This window comes from Catharus ustulatus, chromosome 21 (genome assembly GCF_009819885.2).
Source record: "Catharus ustulatus isolate bCatUst1 chromosome 21, bCatUst1.pri.v2, whole genome shotgun sequence".
Taxonomy (NCBI): domain Eukaryota; kingdom Metazoa; phylum Chordata; class Aves; order Passeriformes; family Turdidae; genus Catharus; species Catharus ustulatus.
In genome coordinates, this window is record NC_046241.1 from 848947 (window position 1) to 865285 (window position 16339).

At 49.4% G+C, this 16339-nt stretch overlaps 1 protein-coding gene across 16 annotated transcripts in view; it reads right to left on the reverse strand.

Moving 5' to 3' along the window:
* Positions 1–16339, reverse strand: part of ZNF618 (zinc finger protein 618) — a 147141-nt gene that overhangs the window by 24179 nt on the left and 106623 nt on the right. For 12 of the 16 annotated variants that reach the window (XM_033077179.1, XM_033077175.1, XM_033077178.1 and 9 more), the window contains 6 exons: positions 15742–15777; positions 14919–14996; positions 13840–13929; positions 5639–5827; positions 3057–3140; positions 1901–1957 (listed from right to left, as the gene is read on the reverse strand). In XM_033077179.1, coding sequence (XP_032933070.1) covers positions 1901–1957; positions 3057–3140; positions 5639–5827; positions 13840–13929; positions 14919–14996; positions 15742–15777 — 534 coding nt within the window. The remainder of the gene's footprint in view (positions 1–1900; positions 1958–3056; positions 3141–5638; positions 5828–13839; positions 13930–14918; positions 14997–15741; positions 15778–16339) is intronic. The other 4 variants (XM_033077182.1, XM_033077168.1, XM_033077181.1 and 1 more) reach the window with 3 other exon arrangements.

Here is a 16339-nt window from a genome sequence, read left to right on the forward strand (position 1 = left end):
CCAACATTTGCCATTCTTACTCCCACTCAGGACTTCCTACAGCATTGCACCCCAGTGTATATTAGATGGTTTTAGTTGCTGACCTCTCTGCTCTGCTTGTCCTGCCCCTCACTCCAGACATCAAGGGGTCTGTGCCACTGCAGTCAGGATGGTGACACAGGGAAAATGCAGAATGTCCCCAGCCGGGTGGCCTAAAAAACTCCTGCTGCTCTCTTTGGTACCTCTGTAGCTGAGCCTGTGACACAAAACTCACACCCACAGAGTGCAAGAGCCATCAGGCATTTAACAAGGCCAAGTCACACAGCTCTTGGCTGCTCAGCTGGGACCTACATTTACCTCCCAAACCTGGTGACTGTTCCTTACAGCAGCAGTTTGGTGACAAGCAAACAGCAGATGGGAGTGGGAGGACAGAAGTGTCCGTCCTTCTGTCATTCCCCACCACATTACCACCACCTGCTTCCCTGCCTGGGAGAAATCTGCTGGTTGGAGCACAAGGACAAGCCAACGGTGCCAGAATCACCCAAGAGTTCCCATCCCACATGTGACACTGAGCCATATGGTGTTTGTCCCACCCACTGAGACACAGCTATGGAAAGAAGGAAAATGGGGAGCAAGGACACGTCAGCTCTTCCAAAAAGCAGCCACAGAGAGCTCTGCCCAGACATCTGAGAACAAAGAGCTCTCCAGGGCCTCTCTGACCACCAGTGACACTCATGGTGACTGGTGATGCTCACCCAGGCTGTTGCCAATGAGGCCACTGGGACCCCTGAGAACTGGAAAGAATAAAAGGAGAAATGGCTTGGTACAAGGGCTGGAAAAGAGCACTGAATGGGACCTGTAGGAAGCAGCACAAAAATGGAGCCAAAGGGGGAAAACAGGGTTGAGGAAGAAAAGAGGATGCAGGATAGATAAAGGAAGGAAAAAGGGAAGAAGTTTGTACATCCCCATACACCAGCCTGGCTGTGAGGAGAAAGCCAGCTGCTTAAACCAGAGCCCAACTCCCCTCAAACCAGTCTTGAGCAGCTCACTTGAGTTCCTCTGGTTTCTTGGCTCAATCAAAGCTTTAGGTGAGTACCTTGCAACTCCTCTGCAGCCTGCAAGGCCCTTGGCTGAGCCACTAAAATAAACTGACACTACATGTGGTACAGACAGAAACACTCCTTACAGGGAACAAGATGAGCAAATCACAGGAAACTTGCTACTCAGTTTGTAAGAATTTCTGTCTTTGTTTTTGTTTTTGTTTTTGCTGTGAACTTTCCCTCATGTGCTTTAAATGTTGCGGTCCAGAAAGAAACACATTGAGGAGGATGAGTGTGATGTGAGCTGGTACAAGGAGATGGCAGGGAGAGTCTGGGAGATGTGTCACAGCAAGAGTAGGTCAGTATTTAATAGCTCAGAAAGAACTGAAGTCTTGGACTTCTCAGCACAGCCACTCTATGTTTCTTGACAGTGCTTCCTGGACAGGTTCATGCTACAGGCTCTTCTCCCCTCCTGCAAAACTTCACAAAAGTAGCCAGGTTTACAATGCAGATTTGTTGGCTTCAGGAATGAATGACATGCCTGACAGGAAGAAAGATATTTCTGCTCTTCCTTTGTTGGTTATACAGGGTTTGACAGGAATAAAACAGCTACAGTCTCAGGCTGCAGATTTCCAAGGGCTCCAGAGGAGTCAGGGCCCCAAGTGGTGTATTGGCATTTACAGATGTGCACTTAAAGGCTTTGAAACCCTTCAAAACACTTCCAGCACCCACAGAAGACAAGACATGAGCTGCAGAGAGGCCAGGACGATGTCCAGGGCTGCAGCCAGGCTGGGCTCACTGACCAGGGCCCAGGCAGCCCCAAGGACTCCTGACTGTTCAGCAGAAACAGGACTAAGTGCCTGAAACAGAGACAAGCTCACCTGATGGGTTCTGCTTACACCTCTTTTCTTTAGGTTTTTCTGTGCCCGAATGACCAGCTGCAATTGTGGTGAATGATGGATTAGTACAGGATTCTTCCCCAAAACACAACACACAGTATTTTAGCAACAAACTTTTTTCCCCATTCCCCATCACCCACTCTGCTACCACACATGGGTTTTCCAACACCACATCCCTGCTTTTCAACATGGTTCCAGAAAGTCCTACTTGCTTCTGAGGCAGATACAACTCCCAAGAGACACTGTGTAACCTGCTCCAGGGAGATACCCCACCCCTTACCTGTCCATTCCAGCCAGAGGCATTGCCAACACCACATACTCTGCCTCTCTTGGATGGAGAATGGAGGGAGGCCAGGCTTTTCTGATGGCATGTTATTTATCTCTGCAGCAAGATGCCAAAACTATATTTCATTTGGTCTGTCACTTTTGCTCCAATTAGGGAGCATGAAAAATGGTAGTGGCCCACTGAAAGGCCAGGCAATACACAGGCAGGCTAAAAACCTTGCATGGAAAACTCTATAGGTACTGGACCTGAACAAAATTGTCTAGGCCACTGGTTATGTTCAGTACTATCACTGGGACTGAACACTGCAAGGAAACTGCACAAGTGGAGGGGATTTTTATTCCTTCTAGCACACGTATTTTGGTCTCATATACACACATCTGATTCACTGTGACCTCGATGCAGTGACTGCACAAACAGCTGGGCACTGGTTACAGTGACATTTAAATAAACTGTCATGCCCAGCATCACTGTACTCTGCAAACTGCTGTTCTACCCACAGTCCTCAAACTCTTGCTGATTGCAAATGTCTTTGCTCCACCAGGACTGCATTGATACACAGACACAGCACAAAGTACTGCTTGATCTCCATCCATCCTTTCTCCACATCTTTTCCCCTCTGAAAAACCTATGCTCAGGTACCTGGTCCTTGGCAGCAGGATTCCCACATCACCTGTTTGACAGGACTAGAGAGCCAGAAAGCTGGGGAGGAGGGAGAATAAGGCACTACCCCAGGAGGCCTGGCTGCCAGTGAGCTTAAACAAGGTACCCCTAATACATTAACATTCACTGAGCATAGCTGCATCTGGCTTGGAGAGGAACATGGAAGTGGTAGGAAGGGATGACCACACTTACCACTGGAGTTCTGGGAATTGCTGTTTGTTTCTTCAAAGTTGTTTTGCACCTTGCCTTCCACTCTTCTGCTGAAAGCACTTTCTGCTGGGTGGAGAACAAAGCAGGGATGGTGACTGGTCAACACTGGATGTAGAACCGGGCAGACAGGAGGCAAGACTTGCTCCTGTGCCACATAATCACAGACCCTGAATACAGCAGAAAGGTCAAATACATCATTTTGGAGGCAAATGGGCCAGATTAAGTGAAGGGATAACAGGTGGGTATTTTTCCTGAATGCCTTCTGGCTGAGGTGGCCTGGATTGGCTCTTAGGGAGCCCATGAACACCAGTCCTGACTGAACCAGAAAGGTCATGGCTTCCTCCCCTGCAAAAAAACCCAACCCTTATCTTACTCTTCCTTAAGGCGACAAGCAGCCCTTAAAGCCTGTGAGCACAGGTGACCAGTCTGAGACTGAACTCGGGGCCTCAGCACCACACCAGTTTCACCAACAGAAGCACTGTGCCAGCTTTCCTTGTGCTTCCCAGTCACCTGCATTCCCTTCCTAAACACCCTCCTGAGAATGTTGAAGCAGAGGCCTGAAGGGCTGTCTCAGGGCCTGCCCACCATATCTGGAAAAGCTGTGCAAGACTGTCTGGCTCTGTGCTTCCCAGTGCCCTTGTTCCCAGAGCCCCCCTGGGCCAGGAACTTGGGTACTGCTGAATGCTGAGGGGGATCAGTGTCTGCAGGGCACTGATCTGGCAGGGCAGTTCCCAGGGTCTGTACTGGGAGGGCTCTTCCCTGGACTCAGTGCTTCCTGCTCCAGGCAGTGGCCAGAGTCCTGCAGCATCTCTGCACAGCACAGTTTGGGGCCTCCCACCCTGCTCAGCCTGGTGTCCCTCAGCACCAGTTCCAAAGTGCAATGAGGTCCTGTCTCACTTTACCAGGTTTGCAATATCCAGCCAAATGCATTTACTGTAGTGGTTCAAAGGATAAACTAGAGATTAAAAAAAAATGAACTGGCCAAAGCAACGTGTGTGATGTGTGTGACCTGCTCTGGACAGAGCCGTGCCCTGCACTCTTATTCTGGAGCCCACTGTCACCCCAGGGGTTCACATGGACATGGCCTGGCCTGGCTCTGCTGGGCTCAGCCTGCACACTGGCCAGGACTGGGGACACAAGTGTTTCATTCAGGAGTGATGGAGACTCCTGAAAACTGGTTCAAGATCATGGTTTTATTCCTGCAGACCACTGGAGTGATCAAAACTGCTGTCAGGACTTGGCAGAGGCCCCAGGTCCCTGCAGGCTCCCAGGGATGCAGCATGGCTCACACATGTGAGCTTTAGGGCTATCAGAGACCTGAACTGCAGGAAGAGCCCAGCCTGTGGATTTTGGCCCAGCCAGTCCTCATTGGACCCTTCCAAGTCCTGAGCAGGCTTCTCAAACTCTCAAACAACTACACTCCTGACTCCTAAAATTCAGGAGAACAAGCAAACTTGGCAACCAAATTAACTGAAAAAGAAAGACATCAAACAGGGCTGAACTGGAGGACATCTATCCATCTATCCATCTATCTATCTATCTATCTATCTATCTATCTATCTATCTATCTATCTATCTATCTATCAATCCATCTATCTATGCCACTTGGCAGATAAATAACAGAAACAAGTGGCCTTAAATAATAAGGAAATCAGATGGTGACAAAATGATTTGGGTTGACCCACCCCCTCCCAAGACACCCAGGTTCAAGTCCTGGCTTATGTCACAAGTGGCAGTGCGATGGAGGTCTCTAAAGACCTTTGTAAAATTTTGCATGGTGGTTTTGCCTTCATCCCTTAGCTTCCTCCCCAAAACCTCCCCAAAGTCTGAAAAAATAAAGAAAAATCTGTTTAATGCACCTGCTTGGTCTTACTGTGCCCTTCCCACACTGACAGGGCACCTCACTCTGTTCTCTCTGCTCAAGTTGGAACCTTTTGAATGTGAAGTAAAATTATCTGTATGGACCAAGCCCTTGGCAGTTGTGAATACGTGTTATCCAACAAAACCCATCCTTGTTCAGCATCCATGGCCTCTCCCACCACGGCCACCTCTCATACTCAGAGAAAACAGAGACAATGGGAGGATCAATCCTAACTTGCATTTTCTAACTCCTCAGTAATAGTTCTGTAATACTGATTTTTCTGTTTATGTCTCAGAGGTCCCTGTGAGGAATGGAGCACTGTGAAAACAGTTGTACTCCATTTCATTTCTAAAGACACAGGCCTAGTCCTGAAAACATCACCTCGAGGGAAACAAACACTGAATGCCAAACAGTGCTGAAAACCAAGCAAAAATCCCCATTCCTGACAAGCCATTACACCAATCCTTGTCAGGAAGCTCTTCTCAGTTTGTAACACCAGGATTTGAAACCAGGGTCTTTTCTAACTTGTGGTTACCATGCTGTTTAACAAAAACAACTCGTCACTGGGAAGAGATGATAAAGGATCTAATCCTCCCAGCTGCTTCTGCGAGCAGTTTTTACAGGACAGTTATGGATGGAGCAGACTGAGGCCAGGAAGGGTCTGGACACCAAGCAGTTCAGAATGCTGAAAGGCAATTGGTACCTGTGATGGCCTTGCTTCCTGGGGATCCGGAATTTGGAGTGCGGAACATCTGGGACTGGGATGCGGGCGGGACCCCGGAGGGGCTGCGGTGCAGGAGGGTGGAACAGCGGTTTATGGACGCCGGAGATTTTTTGCTGGACTGGTTCGTCTGTGTCTTCACTGCCACGAAGAGTGGAGATCGAGAGAACTCTGGATAGGAACACTCAGAACTAGTGCCTGCACAGCCAGGGAGCTCCCAGAACGGGGCCTGCTGAAGCTGCTGAGGCACTGAGCCCCTGGAACAGAGCTGGGCTCCCCCATCACCTGAGGGGACATTGGTGAAGCTTGTGAGCTCCCTTCCACATGACCAACCCATTCCTCCTCCAGCAGGAATGACCCCATCCACCCAGGAGCACTGTGTCATTGCCACGGCCTGGCTGGGGTACCTACAGCTCTGGCCTCCATTTCCACGGACTGAATTTTGGGAGCAGGTTTCTAAACTACTCAGAGCTCTGAGTAGGGAGAAGTTTACATCTTTGTTTCTTGAGCCTTGAATAAATCCTAGTGATCTCCAGCTGCATTCCTTGTCTCTTTGAACAAATATAAAGGAAAGGGCACTGTTGGAAATGGAATGGAGTGGAATTAGGAGGCAGAGTGAATAAAGGCCTTTGGTCCCATCTCCAGAGAAATTTTAAATATTACTGGGACATGCTCTTTGAATGCATCTATATTTTGGTCTCTGCAGTACACAGTGAGGAGCGCGAGGAATTTTTAATGCCAAAAGTCATCTAAAACACCTTCAGGGGGACAGTCCTTCATCTGGGCCACATGGATCAAATAAACCATTGCAAAAGTGGAGAAACTGTCTAAGAACCCCCTTCATTCCTCTTCTATGGAAATCTGGACATGGCTCCTGAAGCCCCAGTCCAACCCCAACCGCCTGTCCTGAAAAATCACTAACAAAGAAGGTTCAACTAACCCACAGCCCCAGCTCCCTGCCAGTGATTTCTGTGGGTGAAGGGACAACAGCAGCACCTGCACATTCTACACAGTGTGAGTGAGAAACCCTCATCCACGCTGAGCAGCGCTCAAGGGAACACCAGGCAGCACCACAGCCTGACTCTGAAACAGGGGAGGAGAGAAGTCCCCCAGGCTGGGACAGGACAATCGTTTCCAAAATCCCAGGAGACTTTACAGACCTTGACTGTGACTGGCTCTCACCTTCATCAGCAGCACTGGGGACTGGGAGTGTGTACATTCACAAGGGGGTGCAATTTCAGAGGTTTTGCTCTGACACACAGCCCCAAGATGATATTTCCTCACATGTCAGTGTAGTTCTGCAGATTATGCACTGATTTTCTCACAGTTTAGTCAGTATACTTCTCTGCTTGGTCTCCAGCCAGAGAAATAGGCAGGAGGTTTGTTTTGCTCTCTACACTTCCTTTCAATCTCCATGGATAATCCTCCTCCAGCTGCTGCTAAACTGCCAGCAAAAATATAGTCAGATATGAAAATTTCCAGCTTGAGAACCATCTGCTTCCCATGAGGACCATTCCCCATGGGCTTTATTCCCCATCAATGCCATGAGAAACAGCCACCAGCAACTCTTTGGTGCCAGACACAATGAGAGCATCACTGCACATCCTCTGCAGCCCAGACACTGCTCTGGGACCTGAACACAAAAGTCTCCATGCTACGATGACTTCCAAAATTTCTTCTTCTTCCTCCCAAATGAAACAAACAGCATGTTTTCAAACTGAGACCCCACAGAGAAGGCTGCTCCATTTGACACTAGGCAGAGAGAAACAGTTTTGTGCAGCAATGCAAGACAGACAAAGGAGTATCAGTTCTAGCAGTCTGGAGGAAGTTAACAGTTCATTGGGAAAAAAATGTTCAGTCTGTAGTTCATCAGATGCCAAACTCACTCTGAAGGTTGAGCAACACAGGTGGAGAGCATCACACAGTTCCACTGCTCTACTCTGCAAAAGCCACCTTCACTGTGGAACTCATGGCCTCAGGCTGATGGAAAGGTCAGGATGTTTCTAAAAATGAAAATCCTGAGTTGCTGAATGGCCACAAAAACCTCCTGCCTCAAAATCTGCATCAAGACTGGAGACAGCACTGTGGGCAGCTGACCTCATAACTGCTGCATAACTTGAGGAGCTTTTCAAACCCTCTCAGAAGTCAGCAGAGACCTGTCCCAGTGGAAGCTGCAGGGAAGTGGAGGTTGGTTCTCACTGCATGATCTGCAGTTAGCCAGTCAGGGCTTTGTGCTGCAGCCCTGCAGGATGGCTCAGGGTGTGCTGAAGGACACACTTCATGCAGGAGATGCTGAGAACAGCGGGGGCTCCAGCCTGGCAGCAGGAAACGCTCGGTCACTGCTGTGCTTGGTCAGCAGAGGAGCTCCCAGGATGATGCTGTGTCTGAAAAGGCTGAGGTGCTCCTTGGGGAGCAATCAGGAATTTCCAAGGGGATCAGGAAGGCAGGGCCAGCTCTCACATACTTCCTGACCCAGTGCTGGTGCCTACCTGCCAAGGGTGGAAAACAGACTGGAGAACACTCAGAGAAGGAGACAAAAGGAAAACCAAGGGCAAAGAACAGCAGAGCTTACAATGGAAACACAAGTCACTCCTGTGATTTAACCAGGGCCTAGAGAGCAGGCTAGGCCAGGTCTAGAAAGGACAGAAACTTGGTAACTTAGTCCTCCTTCACTGAGCAGACAAGGTTATAAATAGGACTCAATGTTAAAAGCTACAGCTGACTAATTTTAGTCTTAATTTAGTGGAGGCAATAATTCATCAAAATAATTACCTTATGAGATTGCTGCATTTTCTGTCACTCAAAAGCAAGATTAGATTTCTCTAAAGCATATCTGTATGCAATTCAATCAAGGCAATCCTACAGAATGTGTTTCTCCAGGCAGTCCAGAAACCATAGTGATCCCTCCTGGCTTTCCTGGTTTTGGGAAGACCTTGAAGTCCTGTGTCTGGTAAGCTGTGGCAGCAAGGAGAAAATCTGGCACACAAATCTACACACTACCACGATGCAGCAGCACCACAGGGACCAGACTGTCTCAGCAACATCACTTTTTTGAGGTAAAAATGCCGGTTAATAATTTGTGTATGATATTTGTTTAGAAAGATGTCAGGATCATTTGATGGCTCAGATGGAATTATACCATCACCTATGGAGAAAAAAACTGTCTTCACTGAATGTGTTGGAAAATGATTCCTTAACAATGGCCTGAAATTCCATACTCTGAGCAGACACCTTGGCTATGGCAAACGGGTCTTTCCACAGGAATACTCCTCTGCTCAATTCTATGAATTTTTTAATGTGTGTCTTTATACACAAACAGGGAGGGCCTGTTGCTAAAACACTGTGGCATCAGACTGGGAAAAGCACCTGAACTCACAGATTTCCCTCACTGAACTGGAGGAAGCAAAGACACACCATCCAACTGGAATCTGGAGCTGTTTTTTTCCTGGTTAGGTAGGGTCTGTGTGGAAACCAGCTGTACTATCAAAATGGCAGCTGCCTTAATGAAAAACTGCATTTAAGTACAGTAATTTCACGAATACAAGCCGCACCAATTTGACTAAGATTTTGCTCCTAAACCGGAAATGCGGCTAATAATCAGGAGCGGCTAATACAACCTCAGAAGTGCCTGCCAGACTGCTGAGCCGAGCAGCTGCAAAGTCGGCATTTTGCGATTGTTACAAATCGCTACTCTGTTGCACTGCGGGTGGAGCCTGGCTCCCTGCAGGCAGCACGGGGGGCGGGGAGAGAGGCGGGAGAGCTCTCTTTCCTCCTCTGCCGCAGCCCAGGGGAGAGACGGGGGGGGGCCCGGCGCCGCCATTGCCGCGGCCCGGGGAGGAGAGGGGGGACCCGGGCCGCCCCTACCGCGGCCCGGGGAGGGGGGGGGAAGCCCGCGCCGCCATTGCTGTGGCCCGGGGAGCCGACGGGAGCCCCGCACTGCCATTGCTGCGGCCCGGGGGGGGGGGGGAAGCGCGCGCCGCCATTGCTGCAGCTCGGGGAGCCGACGGGGTGCTTTGTCCCCGCCCGCCGCCGCCGCGGCAGGAGTGGGGAAACTCCGTCCCTGCCCGCCGCCGGCGCCACGGGCGCGGGAAAGCTCCGTCCCCGCCCGCCGCCGCTGCCGTAGGAGCAGGGGAAGCTCCGTCCCTGCCTGCCACCGCGGGGCAGCGCCGACCCGGGGTGACCGAGCCCAGTGGCAGCGGCGGCTGGCCCCGAGCTGCAGCACCGTGCTGGCCCACCTGGCCCCGTCAGCGGCCCCTAGTGGGCCGAGCCTGCACAGCCTTAGCTCAGCCAGTAAACCCCACCCTCCCGCGGTTCTGTTAGTAATTGCACGCGGGTCCTCGCTGCGAACGACAGAGCGGCTTATATTCGGGTGCGGCTTATCTATGGACAAAAACCGAAATATTTGCCAACACCCAGAGATGCGGCTTATAGTCAGTGCGGCTTGTATTCGTGAATTTACTGTACTTTATATGAACAAATTGTATCCAGTGTGCATCCAATATGGAAAGGAATTGAGCAGCAAGTCTTGATGAACTTCCTTGAGTATCTCAGGTATCAGGGCTGCTGTAGGTCTGTCTGTTTCCTGGAGAGCCAAGAATGATCCCAGGGATAGCAGGGCCCATCCCACAGACCCTGAGAGAAGTGAGCAAGGCCCAGAGGTGACAGCCAGCTTCAATCACAAATCCAGGTCATCAGGAAGTTCGTGGCAATGAGACAGGTGTGTGGCCAGGTTTGCAAGTCAATCCACAGCAGGATCAGCTCTGGTGAGGTTAACCAGGACCAGTGATCCTCAGCAAGCTCCAGGGTGCCCAGACAGGGCTGACATCAAGGTGGGAATGGGACTTACAGCCAGGTTTGGGCATGTCCACAACTGAGCTGACACCAACATCCTACAGAGAAGCTCAGGCAGGGTGTGTGGCTCAGAGCTGGGCTGAACCACGAGTGTGGCTGTGGGCACAGCCCCATGTGGGGCTGCTCAGGCCCTTTCAGAGCTCAGAGTACTCTCAGAGCCCTGATATCACTTTAGATTTCCATCCTGGAAGCAGATCCATGGAGACCTGTACTGGTTTTACTGCTCTCTCCCCATCTTTCCATGATCCAGAAGTCTGAGGCTGTAGCTGCAGGTACCAAGCAGAGGTAAATGCACACTCCTGAGCCTGTCTCACCAAATTCAATCCCACTCCTGGTGCATTTAGAGTCAGTTCACATCCCAGGTGCCCCAGGTTTTTTCTGCCCTGCAAACTCATCACAGAGTCACAAAATCCCAGATTGCTTTGGATTGACAAGACCATCTTGTCAACTCCCCTGCCATGGGCAGGGACATCTTCCACTATCCCAGGGTACTCCAAGCCCCAGTGTCCAACCTGGCCTTGGACACTTCCAGGGATCCAGGGGCAGCCACAGCTTCTCTGGGCACCCTGTGCCAGGGCCTCCCCACCCAGTTCCTAACCAGATACTTGGAATTTCTTCCCAAAATCCCATATAACCCCATCCTCGAACAGTGTGATGCCATTCCCCTGTTCTGTCACTTCATGCCCTGAACAGTTTCTTTCCATCCTTCTGAGCAATCCCAACAGCCCAGCCCTAGCAAATGTGGTTCAATCAGCTCTATCTTACAGAGCAGTCAGAGCCTGAAGGGGGACAGAAACATCTCTGAACCCTCCTCCATGAACCTCCATTCAGAAATGTTTCTAAAACTGGGAAAACGAATGTGCCTACAATCCACTTTTATTTTTTGGAAATGGCCTCTGACAGCCTTCTTCTAATGAATGACTATGTTGACAGAAACAGCCTAAGAATATTATTTTTAAAGAGTCATAGCCCAGTTGTAATCTATGAGAAAGCCCCTACTCCTCAATCAGAAAAGGGATCTTTGGAAGGAGACATTTGGCATTAACAACTCCAGGAAAGCCCACAGCAGAGCTCTTTTCCAGGCAGCAGCTACCAAGTAGCACTCACCAGAAATTATCCTGTAAGATGCTATTGAAGCTGCAGGATATCATTCCTTATTTTACCCATTTCCAATTAATTTTCATTCATTATAACAGAAAACCAGAAACACAGTCTCTGGAAGGGAAGCTTGCACTCAAGCAGAGACACAGAAATCTGAACTGGTGATGGCGAAGGGCTTTCCTCGCCCATTCCCATTATGACTGAATTTCCAGCATTTGCCTTATAACCAGAAGAATGAGACCAGGGTAAAGACACATTTACAGTTTCAGCTTTACTTCTTCTGACTGCAAGGACCCAAGAAAAGCCAGCTGTGCTTTTCAAAAGTCAGATGTTAACAGTTGCCTCACAGGACCTTGGATTTTGGTAAGAACAGAGTCTGAGCAGTAGAAAGGTGAGGATGTACTGGCCAGCCTGCCATGGCCTCTCCTCTATCCTCATCAGGGTTTGTGGCTTGTCATTGTAAATCACAAATCTTACTGGTCATGGGAACTAGGAGAGGAAAAAAGAGGTTAAAAGAAAAAGGAAAAAGAAAAGTTTATGGGGAGGGAACGTTATGAAAGTACTATCTTGATCTGATCTTGAGTGTCCTCATAGTTAAAGATAATTGAAAGGACTGGAAACCCATCTGCACAGCTCAGGGCCTGCTGATCAAGCCTGCAGCAGGGACAGCTTCTTTTCTTTTGCTGCAGAAACCACAGTGCAAGAATGGCTTCAAGCCCAGCACCCAGAACATGCGTCCTCCTCCAAAACTGGCTCCCAGAGCCACACAGCATCAGGCAGGAGCCTAAGCTGGCCCTGCCTGGGAGGGAGCACTGGAACTGTAGGCACACTCCTCCCAGAGAAACACAGCTGGGGTTTCTTTTCTGCTGGAGAGCCTGGACTGGAACCAGCAGCTCAGCTATTACTACAATTGGTTGGGAAGGTGGAAAGACATCGGTGGCAATAAATCCCCTTGAAATGGGAAGCACTGGGAAGGTAAGAATGAGCTAGAGGTGCTCACAGCACACTCCTCCTGAGCTCTCTGCAGGGGGAGCAAGGACCCCAGAGCCCTGCTGTCCAACAGCCCCTCCATGACAGGAAATGGACCCACTGCTGGTCACCAGTGGCTTTGCTGAGGGCTGACAACACCTCAGTGAAGAGGTGGAGCTTACAGAGGCAGGGAACCACAGCAGTATCTGTGATGTGTGCAATCATAAGCACTGGGGCATGTCCTTCAGCAAATGACAGATAAGAAGATTAACTTTGTGATGATAATGTTGGACATCTATTTTATGCCCTGCACCTCCTACCATGGTCCATAGCCAAGCTTCAGAGAATCTGCATGGCATCTGTCAAGAGCCACCAAACCTTAAAAGTGAGTCTGGTGGACCATATTCCCATACAGCCAAGGGTGCCTCATCGTAATCCCTTAAAAACCCCATTCCAGGCGATTTTGGGGTGGAAGCGCCCCCTGGCGGCTGCAGCTGAAGGCCGATGAGCTCGGCTCATCCCTCCTGCCCATCACCCCAAACCCTGGAGCAGGACAGGACACTCCGAGCACTCAGCAAAGCTCAGGGCAGCACTGGGAAGGGAGCAGGAAGTTCAGCTGTAAAGAACTTCTCCGTAGACTTTAAAAGTATTCAAATACGGCAGGTAGCAAAAATTTCTCTCAACATGCTTAGTCAAATTTTGCACTGAATTACACTGAAGTGCTGGTTAAAGCCTTCCCTCTGTGTGGGGAGTGCAGAGCACAGTGCTGTGCACTCTGCTGACAACTGCCTTGTCCTGAGCTCCCTGAAATAAATCATTTATTGAGTGTGTTTTAGTAGCAAGCTGCTGAGGTCATTTAAATGATTTTGAAACGAGTTTCACTCACTGCTTGAAATAATTCCTGAGAAGCTCATAAGAAAGATGCTTCTTCCCTAACATGTATGTTCAGTTATTATTTAGGGGAGTATAAAAATGTTGTGCATCATTTCAGTTAAACAGGAGTCTAAACCATCAACCCCACAAGGAACATGTGTAGAATTCCATGGAGTGGGATAAGAGCTCAGAGACTTTCCAGATCTAACAGAGTCCCTGTGAGAGGGGATCCCAGCTCAGCTTTACAGTGCCCTGCTCAGCACATGATCCGTGTCCTGCCTGCTGCAATCCCACAGCTCCAGTGGAAGGATCCCCAAGAGTGAATCTCTCCTGGCAGCCTGGTGCTCCCCACAAGCCCTGGAGGTGCCAGCCCTGCAGCAGATACTCACTGATGGGGGCATGCAGAGCCACGTGCTCTTGGTAGGGAGTGTAGTACTTGTACTGCTTGCCACAGAACTCACAGGAGTAATTGCCAGTTTCTGTGAAATGAACAGGGACAAAGGTCAGGAAGGAGGGCAGCTCTCTCACACAACCCCCAGTTTCTTTTTACAGAGAAACTGGTCAGGTGACACAAACATTCCTCATGCATGTGGAACTCGCCTGCTCTGTAATCCACACTTCCTTTTCCCAAGAAAGGAAACATTCAATACAGACGGATGGACCATGCATAAAAAGTCCTGAAAAATAGAACTGAAGAGGCTGCAGAAGATTACCCCAAAATTAGAGCAAGTAAGTGTGTAAAACAAGGGAGAGAATCCAGTTTGAAAGTCTGGATTACAGATGACACAGCTCTGTCCTCTGGTTATCGAGTCCGGGATGTGTGGGCAACAGAACAGCCATACCAGGAAACAAACAGTCAAGTTCAAGCATTAGGAAACTTATATTTGGAATTGTGGAGTTCTCTTGCAGGAGAAGGGGCTTTTCTGGACTAACTGTGCTCATTCCTGCTTTGGGAATACTGGAAATAATGCAGTGTAACCACACACTGATATCTCCTGCTCTTGCCAATGCTGGGAGTACAGAACTGGCAGCAAGCTGCAAGACGAAGGAAAATCCATGGATAATCCATTGTTTCCAAAATGGAAAATTCAGAGAAATGCTTTGACAAAACCTGGTGTTCTCTGTTTCCCTCTGCTCTGTTTGAGGACCCACCACACAGGCAGTGTGAGTGAATCATCTGCCAACTCTCAGTGCACCTTCAAGTCCTCTCTCATCCCTGTCAGATTGTTTCTCCCATGAACTCCCTTCCCCTTCTCTGTGCAGAGCTCTTGAGCAGAACACATCACAAGGCTGCAGCTCTTAGAGCTGTTGGTGTTTGATGCTCCTTTGAGCCTAAACATATCTGTGAGCCAAATCCCAACCCCTCTGTGTAATGCAGTGCTTCCTGCTTTTTCTAGAGGTACTGAAGCCAAAGGCAGGTGTGAACTCAGGAGCTTTCCTTTCTATTTGAAACAATAATGACTCTTACTTGGCCCAATCTTCTGGAAGGGTTCAGGCTCCTCCTCCTTCACGTCGTCAGCAGCAATGACGGCCTGGTCGTAGGGGTCTGCAAGAGAACAGAACCAGAGGACAGCTGACAACACCTCAGCTTTGTTTCTACAGCTGCGTGGGCACTGAATGCTCCTGCACCTGTAATCACATTTCCATCTGTAACAGGACTGGAAGACAGGAATTATAAACCAGAGACCCCTCTGCCTGACTTGTCTCTTCTCCTCCTCAGGTGCCCCAGGATTACCCCTGCTCCCAGCCCATTAACAGGCCTTGTAGGAATTAATGTTTAAAAAATACAGAGAAAAACTAAATGAACACACTGCAATGTCTGATCTGTATTTTCTTCCAGTGAATCTCCCCTCTAGTGCTGCTATACTGGCTGACAATGGGCATGGCAATGCAGTCTGCAGGCACATCACAAACAAATACCAACCTGGGACTTCTACCAGCTAACAGCAACAGCACAGCTAGCAACAAGCCACAACCCAACCCACTTTAGAGAAGAATTTGGTTTATGGCTTGAACAATTTACAAGATCACCAAAGATAGGAAACACCTACTTCTTTGATTGTCTGAAGCCTGACCAAGTGTATGTGCAACAAAAGCCTGGTATCTGCTAGGGCTGGGCATCAACCTACTGGCTGTAGACATTGGGGAGGGAGAAAGGATGCTCCTGTCCCTCTGCAATCCCTGGCAAAACTCCTTTGACTCTTACAAGTTCAGAATCGACCTGCTGTGTCTAAACTACTGAATGCTTGAAAAGGTTTGTGAAATAAAGCACACAAAGGAGCTCAGCTTACCTGCCCGGTTTTCTGGGGCCCCTTCCACACTAAAAACTAACACAGAATAGAAGAAGGAGGGGAAAAAACAAAACAGAAATTAAATCCTCTTAAATAGTCTTGTTTTCCTTCTGCATTTCACATACTGCTGCAGCACATTTCAGCTCCACTGAATAAACCAGGCTTTGTGCCCCAGTCCCTCCTCTTCCCAGCAGCATCCTCACAGGACCTGGTTGAGCATGCCCAGCCCTAATACACACAGATACTCAAGGCCTTTGTTATAACCCTGACACGGCCTCAGGTGAAGTTCAGGTGCACAGCAGCCTCACCCCTGTGTGTGCTGGAACACAGCAGCCCCAGGGAGAAGCTGGGACAATCCCTGCACACACATGGAGCCATTTCCAAGCTGTCTTGTGGCCCTCAGCAGAGCTCCCTGAGACATTTCTGACTGAAGCAGCGACATTCCCCTCACAGTGACTGTCAGTGCCACTAATTTTCTTCTGCACAGGAGGAAGCTGGCAGTGGTGCCCTGCAGGAGAACGCTGGCTGCCCTTAGAGCATGTTCAGATGTCCACACATTCCAGGTAAACACAAGCATTTTTTGGACAACCATGTATTG